At 45.5% G+C, this 21,801-nt stretch overlaps 1 protein-coding gene across 1 annotated transcript in view; it reads right to left on the bottom strand.

Annotated features, from left to right (window-relative positions):
• LOC311101137 (DNA topoisomerase 2-binding protein 1-A-like) overlaps nt 1-21,801 on the bottom strand; it is a 42,041-nt gene that overhangs the window by 9,856 nt on the left and 10,384 nt on the right. Inside the window, exons 8-25 of the mRNA XM_084142204.1 lie at nt 20,302-20,468; nt 19,807-19,970; nt 17,395-17,651; nt 16,732-17,078; nt 16,396-16,568; nt 14,485-14,696; nt 13,900-14,222; nt 11,344-11,529; nt 6,743-6,858; nt 5,186-5,309; nt 4,827-4,991; nt 4,457-4,553; nt 3,108-3,318; nt 2,555-2,796; nt 2,203-2,333; nt 1,972-2,074; nt 1,307-1,470; nt 865-1,083 (exon numbers count right to left, since the gene is read on the bottom strand). Coding sequence (XP_083998330.1) covers nt 865-1,083; nt 1,307-1,470; nt 1,972-2,074; nt 2,203-2,333; nt 2,555-2,796; nt 3,108-3,318; nt 4,457-4,553; nt 4,827-4,991; nt 5,186-5,309; nt 6,743-6,858; nt 11,344-11,529; nt 13,900-14,222; nt 14,485-14,696; nt 16,396-16,568; nt 16,732-17,078; nt 17,395-17,651; nt 19,807-19,970; nt 20,302-20,468 — 3,401 coding nt within the window. The remainder of the gene's footprint in view (nt 1-864; nt 1,084-1,306; nt 1,471-1,971; nt 2,075-2,202; nt 2,334-2,554; nt 2,797-3,107; nt 3,319-4,456; nt 4,554-4,826; nt 4,992-5,185; nt 5,310-6,742; nt 6,859-11,343; nt 11,530-13,899; nt 14,223-14,484; nt 14,697-16,395; nt 16,569-16,731; nt 17,079-17,394; nt 17,652-19,806; nt 19,971-20,301; nt 20,469-21,801) is intronic.

Raw genomic sequence — 21,801 nt, 5'->3', positions numbered from 1 at the left:
TCTTTTTTAATCAGGTTGAAAGAAAACGGTAGGCAGCAAGCGTCATGATGGTCAGCATATGTGCAAGGAATGACGACAGGTGCCAGTTTTGAGTTTCCTCTCTTATTAAATGGGGTGCAACTGAATGAAATGTAGCCAAGCTCCTTTCATGACTCATCCAATAGAATGAATAGCCTATCCTAATATTTTCAGTAGCATATTATGTTTTCCAGTAGTATAGAATTTCTCTCATTACTGTGTCCTCTCTAGCCACTTTGAACAACATATTGCCACTGAGAATGACCGCAGCAGCGCTAGTGATTTTATGCAATTGTTTTGGATACGTAAAGGGAAAAACGCATTGGACTTGGGGTGAATGGTTTAGTATGTCAAAACTGGAATCTGTATTTTTTCGGAATTAGGAAGAAAATATCTCAACGCAGTTGGTGAGAAAAGGCCTTAAAAGGGCAATTCCGCCATTTTTCAAACTCATATTCATCATCTCCAGCACCAAACCAGTGTCTACATATGTGCGTTTCTATGATCTGTGGTTAAAAAGATAAGGTATTAAGAAATGAGTCTCTGTGACATCACAGGATTAAATGAAAAAATGATTTTCAAAACCTGCAACGAGTTTCTAGCCCAAGGGAGGGTATTTTCTTGCTCCCACGTCACCGTGAATCTCAGAGTTTGAAAATCTAAGTTAAAAATAGTATGTTTTAACTTTTGATTAGGTCATCGGTTAGAACTTTTTAACTTCAAATGTCTTTCTACAAAACGTAGAAATGTGCCGTTTTCCCATATGTTGACACTGGTATTGTGCTGGAGATAATGACAATGAGGTTGAAAAGCGGTGGAGTTACCCTTTAAGAGTTTTGTTTGTACCTTTGCTCCACCAGACTGCAGTAGTCGTCTGAACCCTGACTCTCTGGTCTGGTCGATGTTTAGCATGACGGTCCAACCGCTGAACGCTCCCTCCAGGTCATTGTGTTCCTGCAGGTTCCTCCTCCAGCGCATGGCTGCCAATGCCAGCCTCTTCTGCTGGGAGCTGATGGAGGGTAGGGCATCCAGGATGGAGCTACTGCCCCACTCGTACGCATCCTCCTGGAACACACACAGTATGTACACCCTCTCCATTAAAGTCAAGATACATAAACAAGATGTATCTTTTAACTGAGCTGCCCCTTCTTGGATAGTTCTCCCTTGTGAAAGATGTCTGACCTCATTGGGACTTCCTGGTTAAATAAAGATTAAATCCAAAAAGATGGCACTAGGAGTCTGTGGAGGAAATAGTGGCATGTTGTGGTGGTCTGATGCAGATCCTGACCTGGATAAAGTGTCCCACGGAGCGACAGGCCTCCAGGTAGGATCGGTGCAGGATCCACTTCCCGGAGGCCATGGCTGCCAGGTACTTCTCATTCCTCAGGGGGTTCCCCACGATGATGTGGGAGCAGCTGGGGTCAAAGCACTGTTTGTCCAGCACCACGCCCCCTACAGGAACACAGACATGTATAGTCAGACAAAGAGACAGACAGACAAATGCAATAGGGGGACTGACAAACAGACGTCTCAGAAGAGAAAGAAACAATACAATGTTTTAAGACCAATGCAGATAAAAAAAGTAGACACGAGGGTGGGTCCCAAATGCCCCATTTTCCCTATATAATGCACTAGTTTTGACCAGAACCCTATGGGCCCTGGTCAAAAGTGGTGCACTATATAGGGATTAGGGTGACAATTTGAGACGCACCAACGAGTTGAGGCTACTTTTCATTTGGGTCATTTAACAAACACTCGTATCCAGACCAACTTACAGTAGTGAGTCCATACATTCTTATACTGGTCCCCTGTGGGAATCGAACCCACAACCCTGGCGTTGCAAGTGCCTTGCTCTACCAACTGAGCCACACGGGATGACATATGTACCACAGAGACGGTAAAGAAGATTGCGTCTAGTTAGTTAGGTGGTCAGGGAGCAGGATTGAGACTCACCCAGGTCCTCTATGAGGGCGCTGTAGTCTATCCTCTCCTGGGGGTTGAGGGAGGACAGCTGGAACCGAGGAGGCTCCTTCGCCGCCTCACTCTCTTCTTCGGTCTGTTGACAGTACAGACTTTTAGCGTCACTGTCACAGTACACCATTGCGCAGCTAAGTAACAATTCACATCTAAACATTTACTTATAATATCACCTTACAAGAGGGTAGGGAGGGTGTGTGTGGTTACCTGTGGCTCTGGGGGAACGGGGGGGTTGGCGAGGGGGAAGGCGATGCTGGGGGCTTTAGGGGTGAGGAGGTCAGGCTCTGGCACGGTCATCACCTTCTCACCCATCTGCTGGTCAATCATGTCACACTCCGCTGAATAGGAGGGAGAATGTTTTTCATTAGGTAAATATTTGGCACCTCAATAGAAAGAATCTCTTGCTGCAGGTGCGTTGGCATATATAACAAGATTGAAAAACAGAATTTCTAAGTTCTATTGCACTTTCTTTTTAACTCCTTTGAAACTTTACAACTTTAGCAACACTTGAGTATGATTGAAGACAGGGGACTACTTTTTTAATTCCCCTCCTCCTCACCCATTTCCACCATTTCAGAGTCGGTCATGGAGTCCCGGAGTGCGTTTCCGGCATTGTCAGAGTGGGATAGGGGTGCTGCTGAGGGTACAGCCAGGGGCACAGAGTGCTGGGAAGGGCTGCCGGGCCACTGCAGGTTGTCAGCAAGCTTGGCCCTCTCCTCCCGGGCAGTTGGGTCGTCCCACACGATCTGCTCACTCTGAGACGGCTCTGTGTTCAGGTCCACGGCTGCCTGACGAGACATCCTGAGTAACACCAGAAGAGGGAGACACAGACAGAGAGAGTTAGCCCTTTTTCACACTGTAACTATGTACATGCCTTATTTACATGGCAAACAAATATTTACATTGTAAACATCCAACAAACTTACAGCACAAATTCAACTCAGTCTCAAGTAAAATCTAAACATTTGTAGCGCAGAGGAATTTGAAAACCAAACAATGGGATGACTGTCTGGACACAGATCTGGTCATCGGCACAGGGAAACTGAATAGTGAAGGTTAATTGAAGGTTATTTTCACATTTTGCAGCCCCCCGGTCTGTCGGTGTCTCGTACCGCAGTGCTTCCATTGTGCGTCGGACGTTTGCGTTGCGGCCAGGGGTATGGGAGTCTGTCCCCACGGAGCCCAGGCCAGGGGTATGGGAGTCTGTCCCCACGGAGCCCAGGCGGGCTGAAGAGCGCCTGCTGGTGGTCATCTTGGTTGCTGACATGATCTCCTGCAGCTGCCTCTGGAGGTTCTCCCTCATCTCCAGGGTCTCTGACAGGTCTGGGAGACAGAGACGGTCAGAGGATGAGGGGAATGAAAGAAAGTGAAGTGTGTATGTATGTGTGTGTTTTGGGGACCTGCACTCAGAGATATTCAGTTCACTCCTGATAAGTGCAAACGTAACTTTTTCAGTCAACAGCCTCATATTCTGTATGAACCAGGAGGGGCCATACTTACGAACTCTTGCTTAGACCACAGGTTTAAAGCTTTTACAACTATGCTAGCTGTTAGCTTTTCCCATTGGAAAACGTGCTAATTTTCAGAGTTTGCAGCAAGGGTTCAAATCTCAGAGGATATTTTCTTTGTACTTTGAAATGTAGAAGTTACACTTATTGTGTTAGTGTGTTGAGAAGGGAAGTGCAGCCAGCACCTTGAAAATGAAGATTAAGAATAGATTTAATGAGGAGCTGCTTCTATCTTCAGCCTTGTAGATAAACATACTGCTAATAATCATATATATTGCATACACGTGTACATTTAAATTGTACATTTTATATGCATCATTATAATGTTGTACTTTACTCGAGGACCAGCAGTAGAGTTTGTCGCAAGGGGGACTCGAACCCACACTTACCGTATTCAAAAGATTCCAATCATACCACCTTAATGGACAGCAACTGGCAGTGATAGCAGAGCTGGAAGAGGAAGCGAGACGTCCCACTTGCTCATTTTTCCTGGTTCATATACAGTCAATGAACTAAGCAGACCAGACAGAGCTGCTATCGCATTGGTGTCCATGGGAGAGCCACCCCTTAAGCAGACCGGAACTGGGACCATTTTAAAACGACCTGAGTAAGACATTAATTTATCCACCATCTTTGGTGATAGTAATGGAGGGTAAATTAGTGCTACTTGACAAAGATCATGAGCCTCTTATTTTATTTTAACGATAAACGAATATAAACTTTTGTTGTATAATCGTCCTCCATCTTTTTCCGTAAAAGCACATGGATGTGCGTGAAACATAAGCAAAAACACTGAATTTTGTCCATTAGCTAACAACTATTATAGTTTCTCTAAAAAGTTTAAACCTGTGGTCTTAGCAAGAGTTCACAAGTATGGACCCGGAATGTTTCAATTCAATGCACTTGAGCACAGAAGGGCAGATCAGTGGATCATCAGTGCATAAGAGCCCCACCTTTCTCCTCTGCATTGTCCTGGCCCTGCTCTTGGTCAGTCTCTCCTTCAGTGACGTGATGGGAGGTTGTGGCGTCTTCTACGGAATTATCTTCAATCTGAGGGAGACGAGGTTATGATAAAAAAGATTTAACTGACAGCCTCCATGCACCATTTCCCAGACACTCAAACCATTGAGCAATACAGGGGCCGTATGTATCAAGCATTTCAGAGTAGAAGTGCTAATTTAGGATCAGTTTTGTCTTTTCAATCACAATGAATAAGATTACATGGACGGGGGGGACCTGATCCTAGATCAGCACTCTTACTCTAAGACGCTTAATACATACAGCCCCAGATCTAGAGGTGAGCGGTTTCTGTAAGGAACGTACCCTGTTCTCTTGGGCCTCAGTGAGGTCTCTGAGTTGTGTGGTGCGGGTGGCAGGGGGAGACCTCCGGCTACTGTCAGGAGGCATCTGGCTGAGGTTCAGGCTCATCTTGGGGTTGTAGGTGAACGGGTAGAGAGACTCCGACACGTGTCTCTGATCCTCAGCACACTGGAGACAGCAATGAGTCAGTATTGAGGACACACACAAACACGCACACGAACTACAGCAACACGTTTTGTGACTGTTCAGTCTGATATAAGAATAGAGCCTGCCTGTCGTTTACTTTATGCAGAACATTTGTGTTTAGTGTGTGTGTGTGTGTGTGTGTGTGTGTGTGTGTGTGTACTGGAAACCTTCCATACCGCCTGCAGCCAGTGCTGGGACACAACATGCACCCCTTGCTCCTTCACAGCCCTGTACTCCCGCGTGTTGTCCCCCACACGACCCTGGTAGATGTAGTGGGTTACGGTGTCGTCACACGACCACCTGGAACACACACACAGTATTGGATGGCACATCATTAATGGCAAGTGTCGTGTCTGGACCTATGGCAGTCTCTATGGGGGTGCCACAGGGTTCAATTCTTGGGCCGACTCTTTTCTCCGTGTATATCAATGATGTCGCTCTTGCTGCTGGTGACTCTCAGATCCACCTCTACGCAGACGACACCATTTTGTATACATCTGGCCCTTCATTGGACACTGTGTTAACAAACCTCCAAACAAGCTTCAATGCCATACAACACTCCTTCAGTAGCCTCCAACTGCTCTTAAACACTAGTAAAACTAAATGCATGCTCTTCAATCGAACGCTGCTGGCACCCGCCCACCCGACTAGAATCACTACTCTCGACGGGTCTGACAACTACAAATACCTAGGTGTCTGGTTAGACTGTAAACTCTCCTTCCAGACTCACATTAAGAATCTCCAATCCAAAGTTAAATCTAGAATCGGCTTCCTATTCCGCAACAAAGCCTCCTTCACTCATGCTGCCAAACATGCCCTCGTAAAACTGACTATCCTACCGATCCTTGACTTCGGCGATGTCATTTACAAAATAGCTTCCAACACTCTACTCAGCAAATTGGATGTAGTCTATCACAGTGCCATCCGTTTTGTCTCCAAAGCCCCATACACTACCCACCACTGTGACCTGTACGCTCTTGTTGGCTGGTCCTCACTACATGTTCGTCGTCAAACCCACTGGCTCCAGGCCATCTATAAATCACTGCTAGGCAAATCCCCGCCTTATCTTAGCTCATTGGTCACCATAGCAACACCCACCCGTAGTATGCGCTCCAGCAGGTATATCTCAATGGTCATCCCCAAAGCCAACACCTCCTTTGGCCGCCATTCCTTCCAGTTCTCTGCTGCCAATGACTGGAACGAATTGCAAAAATCTCTGAAGCTGGAGACTCTTATCTCCCTCACTAACTTTAAGCATCAGTTGTCAGAGCACCTTACCGATCACTGCACCTGTACACAGCCCATCTGAAATTAGCCTACCCAACTACCTCATCCCTATATTGTTATTTATTTTGCTCTTTTGCACCCCAGTATCTCTATTTGCACATCATCTCTTGCACATCTAGCATTCCAGTGTTAATATTAATTGTAATTATTTTTGCACTATAGCCTATTTATTGCCTTACCTCCATAACTTGCTACATTTGCACACACTGTATATATATTTTCTGTTGTATTATTTTTTTGACTTTGTTTTTTTTACCCCATATGTAACTCTGTGTTGTTGTTTTTATCGCACTACTTTGCTTTATCTTGGCCAGGTCGCAGTTGTAAATGAGAACTTGTTCTCAACTGGCTTACCTGGTTAAATAAAGGTGAAATAAAAAATAAATAAAAATGACTAACATTCTAGACGTAGTTGCGAGTATGTATTGTTGAGTTGAGAGGAGTACCTGAAGCCAGCTCCCAGTGAGGCAGCGATGCCGTTGAGCTCCCGCTGCTTCTTGCTCAGTTTCTTACTCACACAGATCACCACACCAGCCAGGGCAGCAGCCTCCTTCTCCTCCACCTACAGGCACACAAAGAGACACCAGTCACACTGGCATATAAACAACTGTGTATATGAACTTGGCTGTGTCTGTACTGTACTGTCTGTACTGAGATTTCCAAGATGGCGTAGTAGTGCAGTTGTGTTTTTATCGTATGTCTGTAAATAGCCTGTAAATACCCTATTTTTCGTACATATTTCCCTATCAGACTTTTCATCCTTCTACAAGATATACTTTCCTGCAACCCGCCTCACTCAATGTGGAACGGATTCTATTATTGACTTACCTTTATCTAGAATCTCCAGTTGAAACTAGCTAGCCAGCTAACTAGCTACTTGCTATTAGCCACAGCTAGCGGTGTTTCACCCAGAACATTGGATTTTTTTCTGCGGGATTAATTTTAATCACTGGACATTGATCACCGGATATTCGGCCAGTCTGCACAGCGCGTTATCGACCCAGAACATATCAGTTTTTCCGCCGGAATCACTGAATCACTGGACCTTTAACTCCGGATTCATCGCTACCAGCTAGCTACAACAAAACGGACGCTGTGGTCTGGCTAATCATCCTGAGCTAGGCCCATCTCCCGGCTATCTACCTCTCTGTCAACCGGACGGGACCACCTAGTGTTGACACGGAGCCCCGCCGATCCTACACGACTTGTCTGCCGACGAAATCGTCTGATGTGGTTACGACGTTAACCACGAAGATTCCATCCATCTGCTAGCCCTGGCCCGCTAGCACACGCTAGCCGTAGCCTCTTACTCACTAGTGCTTCACCACCAGACCTTATGATAACTCAGCTATACAGCTGATATCTGCTGGACTGTTCCTTTTTACGGTACTACATCCTGTTTATGTTTAGCCTCAGCCCAAACATGGTTAGTTTATTGTTGTTTCGGTTATTTCTAATTGTACTATATCACTGTAGACCCCCCAGCCTAGCTAAACCTGCCTTAGATAGCTCCTTTGCCCCTCCCCCTATACACGCGGAGACCGACTCAATTGATGCCTCCAGCGATGCTATCTCTTTCATTGTTACCCAACGCTTAGGTTTACCTCCACTTTACTCATATCCTTCCATATCCTTGTCTGTACATAATGCCCTGAATCTTTTCTATAACACCCGGAAATCTGCCCCCTTTATTCTATGTACCCAACGCACTAGAAGACCAGTTCTTAAAGCCTTTAGCCGTATCCTTATTCTAGTCCTCCTCTGTTCCTCTGGTGATGTAGAGGCTAACCCAGGCCCTGCAGCCCTCAGTATCACTCCTACTCCCCAGGCGCTATCATTTGATGACTTCTGTAATCGCAAAAGTCTTGGTTTCTTGCACATAAATATCAGAAGTCTACTTCCTAAGTTTGAGTTATTCACTGCGTTAGCACACTCTGCCAACCCTGATGTTCTAGCAGTGTCTGAATCCTGGCTCAGGAAGGCCACCAAAAATTCTGAAATTTCCATCCCCAACTATAACATTTTCCGTCTAGATAGAACTGCCAAAGGGGGTGGAGTTGCAATCTACTGTAGAGATAGCCTGCAGAGCTCTATCATACTATCCAGGTCTGTGCCCAAACAGTTTGAGCTTCTACTTCTAAAAATCCACCTTTCCAGAAATAAGTCTCTCACTGTTGCCGCTTGCTACAGACCCCCCTCAGCCCCCAGCTGTGCCCTGGACACCATATGTGAATTGATTGCCCCCCATTTATCCTCAGAGTTTGTACTGCTTGGTGACCTAAATTGGGATATGCTTAATACCCCAGCCATCCTACAATCCAAGCTAGATGCCCTCAACCTCACGCAAATTATCAACGAACCTACCAGGTACAACCCTAAATCTGTAAACATGGGTACCCTCATAGATATCATCCTGACTAACATACCCTCTAAATACACCTCAGCTGTCTTCAACCAGGATCTCAGCGATCACTGCCTTATTGCCTGCGTCCGTAACGGGTCCGCGGTCAAACGACCACCCCTCATCACTGTCAAACGCTCCCTAAAACACTTTAGCGAGGAGGCCTTCCTAATTGACCTGGCCCAGGTATCCTGGATGGATATAGATCTCATTCCGTCAGTAGAGGATGCCTGGTTGTTCCTTAAAAGTAATTTCCTCTCAATCTTAAATAAACATGCCCCATTCAAAAAATACAGAACTAAGAACCGATATAGCCCCTGGTTCTCCTCAGACTTGACTGCCCTTGACCAGCACAAAAACATCCTGTGGCGTACAGCATTAGCATCAAATAGCCCCCGCGATATGCAACTTTTCAGGGAAGTTAGGAACCAATATACACAAGCAGTCAGGAAAGCAAAGGCTAACTTTTTCAAACAGAAATTTGCATCCTGTAGCACTAACTCCAAAAAGTTTTGGGACACTGTAAAGTCCATGGAGAATAAGAGCACTTCCTCCCAGCTGCCCACTGCACTGAGGCTAGGAAACACTATCACCACCGATAAATCTACAATAATCGAGAATTTCAACAAGCATTTTGCTACAGCTGGCCATGCTTTCCATCTGGCTACCACTAACCCGGCCACCAACTCTGCACCCTCTGCTGCAACTTGCCCATGCCCACCCCCGCTTCTCCTTCACACAAATTCAGACAGCTGATGTTTTGAAAGCGCTGCAAAATCTGGACCCCTACAAATCAGCTGGGCTAGACAATCTGGACCCTTTCTTTCTAAAACGAGCCACCGAAATTGTCGCAACCCCTATTACTAGTCTGTTCAACCTCTCTTTCATAACGTCTGAGATCCCCAGAGATTGGAAAGCTGCCGCGGTCATCCCCCTCTTCAAAGGGGGTGACACTCTAGATCCAAACTGCTACAGACCTATATCCATCCTGCCCTGCCTTTCGAAAGTATTCGAAAGCCAAGTTAACAAACAGATCATCGACCATTTCGAATACCACCGTACCTTCTCCGCTATGCAATCCGGTTTCCGAGCTGGTCACGGGTGCACTTCAGCCACGCTCAAGGTCCTAAACAATATTATAACCGCGATTGATAATAGACAGTACTGTGCAGCCGTCTTCATCGACCTGGCCAAGGCTTTCGACTCTGTCAACCACCGCATTCTTATTGGCAGACTAAATAGCCTTGGTTTCTCAAATGACTGCCTCGCCTGGTTCACCAACTACTTCTCAGATAGAGTTCAGTGTGTCAAATCGGAGGGCCTGTTGTCTGGACCTATGGCAGTCTCTATGGGGGTGCCACAGGGTTCAATTCTTGGGCCGACACTTTTCTCCGTGTATATCAATGATGTCGCTCTTGCTGCTGGTGACTCTCAGATCCACCTCTACGCAGACGACACCATTTTGTATACATCTGGCCCTTCATTGGACACTGTGTTAACAAACCTCCAAACGAGCTTCAATGCCATACAACAATCCTTCAGTAGCCTCCAACTGCTCTTAAAACACTAGTAAAACTAAATGCATGCTTTTCAATCGAACGCCCGACTAGAATCACCACTCTCGACGGGTCTGACCTAGAGTATGTGGACAACTACAAATACCTAGGTGTCTGGTTAGACTGTAAACTCAACTTCCAGACTCACATAAAGAATCTCCAATCCAAAGTTAAATCTAGAATCGGCTTCCTATTTCGCAACAAAGCCTCCTTCACTCATGCTGCCAAACATGCCCTCGTAAAACTGACTATCCTACCGATCCTTGACTTCGGCGATGTCATTTACAAAATAGCCTCCAACACTCTACTCAGCAAATTGGATGTAGTCTATCACAGTGCCATCCGTTTTGTCTCCAAAGCCCCATACACTACCCACCACTGTGACCTGTACGCTCTTGTTGGCTGGTCCTCACTACATGTTCGTCGTCAAACCCACTGGCTCCAGGCCATCTATAAATCACTGCTAGGCAAATCCCCGCCTTATCTTAGCTCATTGGTCACCATAGCAGCACCCACCCGTAGTCTGCGCTCCAGCAGGTATATCTCACTGGTCATTCCCAAAGCCAACACCTCCTTTGGCCGCTATTCCTTCCAGTTCTCTGCTGCCAATGACTGGAACGAATTGCAAAAATCTCTGAAGCTGGAGACTCTTATCTCCCTCAATAACTTTAAGCATCAGTTGTCAGAGCACCTTACCGATCACTGCACCTGTACACAGCCCATCTGAAATTAGCCCACCCAACTACCTCATCCCTATATTGTTATTTATTTTGCTCTTTTGCACCCCAGTATCTCTATTTGCACATAATCTCTTGCACATCTAGCATTCCAGTGTTAATACTATTGTAATTATTCTGCACTATAGCCTATTTATTGCCTTACCTCCATAACTTGCTACATTTGCACACACTGTATATATATTTTCTGTTGTATTTCTGACTTTATGTTTTTTACCCCATATGTAACTCTGTGTTGTTTTTATTGCACTACTTTGCTTTATCTTGGCCAGGTCGCAGTTGTAAATGAGAACCTGTTCTCAACTGGCTTACCTGGTTAAATAAAGGTGAAATAAATAAAAAATAAAAAATACCGCTCCGTAGGTCTCCTTGCTGAGCTGGGGGCTGGCTGTAAGGGCCTGGAGGTCAAGGTGGTGGCCGCGGGTGCTGTTGGCCAGGGCCACCTTCAGGTTTCTCCCAATGATCTCTGACAGCGGGGTCGCGACCTTCTGACTCTGCTGTGACCTGCCCCCTGGTGTGTCCAACGCCGCTAACGCAGCCTGGAATGTCATATACAAATACATACTTTCAAGGTGTGTTGTTATAATATAATGCTCAACTAGGGCTGTGGCGGTCATTACATTTTGTCAGCCGGTGATTGTCATGCAAATAACTGCCGGTCTCCCGGTAATTGACCATTAAAAGGGACATGTAAAAAAAAATATTCATCCTCTCCAGCACCACCCCAACATATGAGAAATTGGCGCGTTTCTATGTTTTGTAAAAAAGATAGAGGAAGATAAGTGTTTCCAATGACATCAACCAATTAGTAGACAATGCCTAATTATAATTGGTTAAAATCACACGATGCACACCGATGTCATTGGAAACATTGATCTTCCTCTATCTTTTTTTACTACAAAACATAGAAAGGTGCAATTGTTACATGTTGATGTTCGGGTGGTGCTGGAGAGGATGAATATGAAGCTGAAAAACCTTGAAATTTCTCTAACATAAACACGTTCAGCTTCTCCGGGCTTCTGCGCATAGCCTACAAGCCACTGATGCGGACCTTTGGAACATCTACAGACCTTTGGAACATCTCGAGAACCCATCTGATGTCACGCCGACTCATTGTTGGGAAAAACACAAAATGCAACGAAAATCTGTTTTGTGGAAATCTATCTTTTGGTTGTTTTGGATACTTTAAACCCTTTACTTTATTTTAATGTAAAATATTGATCTAATAAATCAATTTAATATAGCCTACACAATCACAATAAGTCAATTATTTATTTTAGGCAGGTCTAAAGAAACATTATATGAAGAAAATGTAGCCCATTTCAGAAGAACAATATAGCGCATTCTGAGTCATCCTTATGTTAGGTCCTGATCTGGCTATGCCATATGGCTGTAGGCTACACTAGTTCAGTTAGCAGGCAAGATTTGCTATGAATTCCTGTAGCATTATTTTATAGTAAGAAGAATACAATTGAACATAGCTGAATAAAATAGAAAGGATATTTTTCCCCCCCAAACGCATTTCCGAGGGTGAGCAGTTAACAAAGAAACAGGTCCCTCCTATATGCTTATTTTACAGTTATCTATGCAACTTTAGTTGTGATAAACGTTAGGCTATACGTTTAGATTTGTAATACATTGTAAGGCTGCATAATTATTTTTAAAAAAGTAGCATGAAAGGCATGAGCTCTGCTTTGTTTCTTGCGCAGGCTAAACACAATTCAGTCTCGCATTCACTATTTGACAAGCATTTAATATTCTCACCCAGAATTTAATCTGGTCTTTACATATAGCCTACTAATATACAGTATGGGTTGAATTCTTTTAGATTTAAAATGGTCCACAAATGTTTGTACACGTCATCTGTAGCCTGCACTCGAATAGCGAATGGAAGTTACGTGCGGTTATGTTTTTAATATGCCAGGTAGGCTACACCGGTTATAAAGCAAATTAATGTCCTTAATTTTAAGAATTGAGCAATAAATATAGCAGCACGAGAAAGCTGGAATCCTCTTTTAAATAACGGCCAGTCAAAACTCGATTGCTCAATGACTGGGCTTATGAGAACAAATGTTTCACTAGGCTCTGTAGGCTATGTGCTTTCCAACCGTGTTCCAGGGCGCTGAGTACTAGGCCATTAGCAAGTTTGGAAGGGTACTAATGACCATCAGCGGCATCAGAGTGCAGTTTTGGAGAAGCCTAGTTACTGTGACTCAACGGTCACGTGGAATTTGACTGCGGTCATGACTCGTGACTGCCGGTGTGGTGGTATTACGGTCACCGTAACACCCCAATGCTCAACGCTATTCCGTCAATGAGTGTTTTTGCACACTATTCCATATACACCGAGTGTACCAAACATTAGGAACACCTCCCTAATATTGAGTTGGAGCCCCCCGTTTGTCCTCAGAACAGCCTAAATTCGTCGGGGCATGGACTCTACAAGGTGTCGAAAGTGTTCCACAGGGATGCTGGCCCATGTTGACTCCAATGCTTCCCACAGTTGTGTCAAGTTGGCTGGATGTCCTTTGGGTGGTGGACCATTCTTGATACACACGGGAAACTGTTGTGTGAAAAACCCAGCAGCGTTGCAGTTCTTGACACAAACTGGTGCACCTGGCACCTACTACCATAGCCCCTGTTCAAAGGCACTTAAATATTTTGTCTTGCCCATTCACCCTCTGAATGGCACACATGCGCAATCCATGTCCCAATTGTCTCAAGGCTTAAAAATCCTTCTTTAACCTGTCTCCTCCCCTTCATCTACACTGATTTAAGTGGATTTAACAAGTGACATCAATAAGTGATCATAGCTTTCACCTGGTCAGTCTATGTAATGGAAAGAGCAGGTGGTCTTAATGTTTTGTATACTCAGTGTATAGCGCACTATAGAGACAAGTGAGTTTTACCTTGACATTGAAGGTGGGTCTGAAGAGCTGGTCTCGGCAGAGGAAGCGGGAGGGGGTGTCCAACTGCAGCGCCGGGGATTCTATCTGCCCCCCTGCTTTCCTGTCCCCCTCTTGACCTCCCGGAGAGGTACAGTCCTTGTCTAGCTGGCCTTGGTCAAGCACGGAGCGGAACACCTTACTCTGGAACCGGCCCGTGTCCAGGGGGGTGACGGCCACCCCGCTCTGGGGGCCCAGCAGTGGAATCTCTGGGGACTTGTTACGGGCTGGGGGAGGGGGCATGCATGGCTTCTGTGAGCCCCCCACAAAACTCTCCTCTTCTCTCTCTGGGGAACAGAGGGAATACATAAACTGATTCAGATGAAATATATCACATACAGCAGAGCATTAACTGTTCGTGCAAAACTCATCCCCTCTCAATAAATGAAATGCTAAGGTTTCAACGGCCCAGAAGTTACTAAAAGTTTTGCCAAAACATCATTCATCCCCCACTGCTGTTGGCAGAAAAAAAAAAAAAAAAGGAAAATATGGTTTTCCATTCAATTAAAATCCATTCAAGAAGTCTCTATGATTGCTAGGCAGACTGACCTGGAGAACAGGGCAAGTCCACCAGGTATCTCCCCTCCTCTGCCTTCCGGCCCGTCCTGGCAGACTCCAGCACCCAGCGCAGGGTGACAGCGGGCAGCCCCCACTTTTGGGCCGCCTGGTACTTGGTGCCCTCAGGGCTCTGCAGCACCAGGTGGGTACTAGCCAGCATGGCCTTCCTCTGGTTGGCCATGCGCACAAAGTAGTCCTGGACACTGTCCAGAGGATGGATAGATGGAAAGGTGAGAAAATAGTAAGACATGAGAAACTACGCACAAATATGCCACAAATGTTCTTGTTGCAGGCTTTCAGTTTGACACATAAGCCACAGGTTACTTCGTTCTCAGTGCAATACATGTCTGTTTGTGACAAGAAGGGACTAGTATATCCAGTGTGTGTGTGTGACGGAGTATGATGCAATAATAAAATTAGAATGTAAAAAAAAACAACAAAGCATTTATCTGAATATATTTGCAGCTGTTTTTGCTGCTAATGGTGCCTTCATCAAGTATTGACTTAGGGGTTCCCTAAGGTCTCATTGGAAAGGTTGGATCCACCTACAGCCCTATTGAAAATGTGCAGTCCTTTGATGTAAATGTGTCCATTCAAATGGACACATTTACTATTCAAATGAAGCTATTCAAATGCTAAATATAAGGCAAGGCTGGAACATATTCTGTCCATTCTTAATGCGAGCGTGCAGCCAGCCTCTTACATTTTGTATTGGATTCACCACTGGCGATTGTAAGGCTGCGTTTACACGGGAAGCACAATTCTGATCTTTTGCCCATTATTGGCAAAAGTGCCGATCTGATTAGTCAAAAGACCAATTAGTGGAAGAAATATCAGAATTGGGCTGCCTGTGTAAATGGAGTCTAGGGATAGGCCTATGCCTACAATTCCTCTGAGCAGACAAGCTTTAGTGTGGTTTATAGTGTTTTAGTTGATCAATCGTCTGCGAGTTACCTCCCATTATAGGGCTGCATTCCGTACATCGAGAATACGGCACATCAGAAAGATTCATCTGATGAGTCTGGTAGAATATAGCAGAGCAGACGCACTGAGCTATCCCTTCAGGATCCAATGACTACTACATCTGATCAACAAGTCTTACACTATGGCTTCAACAAATCCCAACAGTACCGTGTGCTCTGTTCAAGAGGAGCTTGATTCTTATGCCCATTTTTTCTGGCACATCACTTCAGGGAAACCCTTTATCCTTTCCATTCTTCTCCTGACTTTACTGGTGAACAGCAACATAATCAACGGATTGGTGAGACAAAGAATGGCTCTGGCAGCCGTCCTACACGTTGTTCAGCAATCTATTGATCTGTGTTCTTCCACAATGCTTTGTTATAGCATTCCCTGTGATGTACTCTATTCTGGGGATGGTGCAAGGCACATTTTGTTATTTTGATATGTTTTTTTAAACTCTCGATGAATCTAGACATCATGGTGATAGATGTGCGTTTATTTGCCACAGCATCCACTACCTGAGCATAATGACTCCCAGGCGTGTGCGGCTTGCCTTGGGGCTAGTCTGGGTGCAGTGTATCACCGTTGGCAGTAATCATCTTGTCCTGCTCAACCTGGGACTGTGCATTTAACAGAGCCACTGCAGGGCTGCTCAGTGAGCCTAGAAGTTTAAGAGCATCTATGAGCTTTAATCCTGTGCAAAAGTGACAGCACCATGGCCCTCCCAGCATCATCATAACGCTTTCAAATCAACATCTTCCGCTTCTGTTATGAACATGTGTACAATGTGGCCCTTCAACTGAGCAACCGCTGTACTTGAACTGTAGCCTTTTTTATTTTTAAAACTGCAGCTGGTGCCATTTATCTACTGTGCAACCTGTATACTACTACAAGAGCAAACTGTGTCCTTCCTCGTGTGTGTGGTGGTTAGGTGGTTACCTGGCTCCCAGGTGTTTGGCCAGCTCTACCAGGGACTCCCTCTCCGCCCCGGTGAACTGGCTGACTGAGAGGACACAGTCACTGAGAGGGGAGCGGCCCTCCATCACTGACACAGGGCTGAACAAGAGGTGTGAGCCCAGCTCTAACACACACTGCTGCTCCACACACATGGCCTACACAAAAGACACATTGCTTAAAACTCACACAATATGGCTTAGTGAAGACTCGCACACACATTTGATAATCCCACACTTGGCCTAAAGAGCCCACCCACACCACACCAGAAAGACAACAAAAACACGGAGCCAGAATGTTTGTCAACATCCCCTCTCTTACCAGCCAAGTATCAGTGACCACCTCGTCCACAGTGGCCTCCACCTTGCAGCCCAGCAGGGGCACCACAGCGTAGTCGGCCACGGCCCGCGTGCGCCCCACCAGGACCTTCCCACAGTTCTCCGTCACCAGCACCGACAGCTGGGCCTCCGCCTCGGCCCCAAAGCCCACCAGGAGGAAGCGTTTCCCCGCAAACAGGCCCGCCTCACCGGCCTCCTGCAGGGTGGAGTCAGCTCCGGCCCCACCCTCGGCTGCAGTAGAAGCCTGGTCTGGGGCTGAGACCCAGGGCTCTGGTGCTGCAGAGCTCTGCCTCCTGTGGCGACTGCTGTCAGCTGGTGGAGGCATCTCCACTGGGGTTGGAGGAAAGAAATGGCGGATGAAGAGAGGAAGTTAGGAGGATATTATGGTGGCACATGGTACCTGGGAGGGCAGGTTCTGTGACTTTCAATCAAGCTAACAGTAACAAGTATGTCAACAGGAAAAACTGTATAGTGGTGATACAACATTAGGCAATGTGAATATCTTAATATTCTTCACAATCATCTCCAATAACAATCAAACATAAACAGAATACCAACATGAGGCTACAGGTGACCCGTGATGTGACTCCTTTGAGTTGTGGTCTTGCTGCTACACTGAGTCTACACAGAGGAGCTCCTCCCTTACCCACTGTCTGGTCATCATCCATGTACTGAGAGAGCATGTCCTCCTCTGCCTTTCTGTGTCGAGGGGTAGCTGGTTCGGGGGCAAGGGGGGCAGCTGAGGAGGTGGAGGAGGGACGGGAAGCGGAGGTGCGGGGGGCAGGCATGGCCACGGTTGAAGGGGCGGGGGGCAGACAGGCTGGGTGGTGGTAGTCCCCTTCGGAGAGCAGGCTGCCTCTGGAGAAGCTGTCCAGCAGCCACTGCACCGTCACTACATGGGGCCTGGAGGAGAGATCAGAAAGATAGGATCACATCAAGGCACAAGATACTCCTCATAGGTTATTTCCTACCTGACTACAGGATGGGTTGCAAAATTATTTTCAAAAATTCCGGTTTGGTGGAGTCTGGATTTCCTGCCTATTCCCTCCTGATTCCAGAGATATTCCAACTGGGATTTCTGGGAATTTTGAGCACATTACTGGAATTTTGCAACCCTACAGTGGGGAAAAAAAAGTATTTAGTCAGCCACCAATTGTGCAAGTTCTCCCACTTAAAAAGATGAGGCCTGTAATTTTCATCATAGGTACACGTAAACTATGACAGACAAAATGAGGAAAAAAAATCCAGAAAATCACATTGTAGGATTTTTTAGGAATTGATTAGCAAATGATGGTGGAAAATAAGTATTTGGTCAATAACAAAAGTTTCTCAAAACTTTGTTATATACCCTTTGTTGGCAATGACACAGGTCAAATGTTTTCTGTAAGTCTTCACAAGGTTTTCACACACTGTTGCTGGTATTCCTCCATGCAGATCTCCTCTAGAGCAGTGATGTTTTGGGGCTGTCGCTGGGCAACATGGACTTTCAACTCCCTCCAAAGATTTTCTATGGGGTTGAGATCTGGAGACTGGCTAGGCCACTCCAGGACCTTGAAATGCTTCTTACGAAGCCACTCCTTCGTTGCCCGGGCGGTGTGTTTGGGATCATTGTCATGCTGAAAGACCCAGCCATGTTTCATCTTCAATGCCCTTGCTGATGGAAGGAGGTTTTCACTCAAAATCTCACGATACATGGCCCCATTCATTCTTTCCTTTACACGGATCAGTCGTCCTGGTCCCTTTGCAGAAAAACAGCCCCAAAGCATGATGTTTCCACCCCCATGCTTCACAGTAGGTATGGTGTTCTTTGGATGCAAATCAGCATTCTTTGTCCTCCAAACACGACAAGTTGAGTTTTTACCAAAAAGTTCTATTTTGGTTTCATCTGACCATATGACATTCTACCAATCCTCTTCTGGATCATCCAAATGCACTCTAGTAAACTTCAGACGGGCCTGGACATGTACTGGCTTAAGCAGGGGGACACGTCTGGCGGCGTAGTGTGTTACTGATGGTAGGCTTTGTTACTTTGGTCCCAGCTCTCTGCAGGTCATTCACTAGGTCCCCCCGTGTGGTTCTGGGATTTTTGCTCACCGTTCTTGTGATCATTTTGACCCCACGGGGTGAGATCTTGCGTGGAGCCCCAGATCGAGGGAGATTATCAGTGGTCTTGTATGTCTTCCATTTCCTAATAATTGCTCCCACAGTTGATTTCTTCAAACCAAGCTGCTTACCTATTGCAGATTCAGTCTTCCCAGCCTGGTGCAGGTCTACAATTTTGTTTCTGGTGTCCTTTGACAGCTCTTTGGTCTTGGCCATAGTGGAGTTTGGAGTGTGACCGTTTGAGGTTGTGGACAGGTGTCTTTTATACTGATAACAAGTTCAAACAGGTGCCATTAATACAGGTAACGAGTGGAGGACAGAGGAGCCTCTTAAACAAGAAGTTACAGGTCTGTGAGAGCCAGAAATCTTGCTTGTTTGTAGGTGACCAAATACTTATTTTCCACCATAATTTGCAAATAAATTCATTAAAAATCCTACAATGTGATTTTCTGGAAAAAAAATCTCAATTTGTCTGTCATAGTTGACTTGTACCTATGATGAAAATTACAGGCCTCTCTCATCTTTTTAAGTGGGAGAACTTGCACAATTGGTGGCTGACTAAATACTTTTTTCCCCCACTGTATCTACAGGGTTTGGGTCCAAGACTGCTTTCCTGCATCTATATCCGTCAGTGGAGGCTGCTAAGGGGAGGACGGCTCATAATAATGGCTGGAATGGAGCAAATGGAATGGCATCAAACACATTGAAACCATGTGTTTGATGTATTTGATACCATTCCACTAATTCCGCTCCAGCCATTACCTCAGGCCCGTCCTTCCCAATTAAGGTGCCACCAACCTCTTGTGATATCCGTACTAGAACAAATGATGGTTTAATGACAAAGCTTATCAACCTAAGCGTAATACATTATGGATATGCAATGGCTGTATGTGTCTAATAACAGCCAGTGGTCTTGTTGGGGTGCTGTTGTGACAGCTCTGTGGTACTGACTGACCTGTGTGTGGCTTTGGCCAGGAAGGTCTTGGTGTCCTGGTCAGTCTCTCCCATGACCACGTGGGTGAGCTCCTCGCTGGGCTGGTTGAAGTGCAGGCCACCGGCCATGTTGACCAGGCGACGCAGCTTCTCCAGCCTCATCCCTGGCAGCCCACACAGGTACAGCTACAGGGGAAGACAGCAGAAATTCAACTTGTGTTTTCTAAAACCCAAAGTGGCTTTACAATAAGAAACCATAAGCAATAAAGAACCATAAGGTATGTGACTCTATATGTCATGTCTGTAAGTGAACGGAATTGAACTTCTGGTTAGCACATTTCTATAAGAGCAATGGAACTGGAACTGAAGGCCTCAGTAAGGAAAGTAACCTGTGATTACTCCATAGAGAGAGTGGCTCAGAGAATTCAAATCAAATGTTTTCTTCTAATAGAGAGTTATAGGATCTCAATCGAGTGGCTCATATCAAGATTAAGTGTTGAGAGGACCTCCTCCTGACCTTGCAGCCGTCCAGCAGGTCATCTGCGGGGCCAACTGTGATGTCCAGCACGTCGATAGGGTCTGGTGTGTCCAGCCGGCTGACCGTGGCATTAGTCAAGGCCGTGTCATTCACCGTCATGCTGCTGGTCACAGAAATGTGGCTCAACCCCAGTAGAGACGCACCCTCTGAAGGAAAACAACAACAACAAATGACCTCATTGTTGTGACCAGGGGCTCTTTCTAAGCACTTTGAAGCATTATAATATGGATATTTGCTGTGTGTGTTTTTATGTATGTATATGTATTTTTACGCTACACGACAATTGCCCTTCAGAGTCAATACAGATCTATTGAATAGGGATGGGGGTTTTAAGTAATTTTACTATTCGAATAGTATCATGAATATCTGTCGGATATCCGGATATTCAAAATACAATTTTTTTAACGTAGCTACGTTTGTAACCTGAGCACTGCTGCGCAAGGGAGAGAGGCTGGCGCTCTATTGAACCCTGGACACTTGCCGCATTCAGACCCTTCTCCTCTATTGCTGCAGCTGCGGAGGGTGGTGTGTGTAGCGAGCAGACAGAGGGAGAGCGAGACGCAAAGGCAACTCGGCTACAGCCAAGACTAGCTAACTTGTAGCAGCCACAATGTTATTCATCATCCCATTTAACAGTGCCCGTCTTGACTGGAGTAGCCTAGAGAACCTAGACAGCTATAGCTAGCTAGGCTAATTGAGGCCACATGCTGTGCTTTTTCCCCAACCCCATTCAGATAAAACAGCTTACCTGTTGGTTGCTCGTTATAGCCTACTCCTTCTCATTTCACTAACTTTTAATTTAGTAATTTAATTCCATGTTGCATTGCATTAGTGAGCTCTCACTCCATTTGCTACACACTGAGCCTCTTTGACGCTTTGATTGGCCAATAAACACGCTACACACGAAGGCTACCGTATTGCCGCTTTCCATGTTGTCTGTAGCTTGTGAGGTGTGGAAATACTTTTATGCATTTTGTTTTGTTGCCTTTTGGGCTATTGCTCTGTCTGCGTGCTGCTTGTCCTATGTTGCTCTGCATGTCTGTATTGTTATTGATTTTAATAACCTGCCCAGCAACTGCGGTTGAAAATTAGCCAGCTAGCTAAAACCTGCAATTTTACAGAAATGTTGATTAATGTGCACTGTCCCTGTACAAATGTAAACAAACTCAAACAGGCCGGCTATTGGTCTTTTCATGGGGCGCACCGTGCACGTCATAAAACGTTTGTTTAATTAAATTAATAATTTGAAATGTCATGGTATATCCTTGTATGGAAGAATGCCACATTGATATTTTAAATGTAATTTAGAAAAAGCCTTTTGTTGTTAAATTCCAGTTAAAATAGGCTTATATTGATTTATTTTTGCAAAAATGTATACTCAAGTATTCGAATACAAACATCCATTTGGATATTCAAATAACCGTGCACATCCCTACTATTGAACTGAATAATCAGTCCTAAAATTCTGAAATAAAAATG

The sequence above is a fragment of the Coregonus lavaretus genome (genome assembly GCF_964263955.1).
Source record: "Coregonus lavaretus genome assembly, chromosome: 2".
Classification (NCBI taxonomy): Eukaryota; Metazoa; Chordata; class Actinopteri; order Salmoniformes; family Salmonidae; genus Coregonus; species Coregonus lavaretus.
Note: the sequence above shows the minus strand (reverse complement) of the source record. Positions and strands in the feature narration are given on the sequence as shown.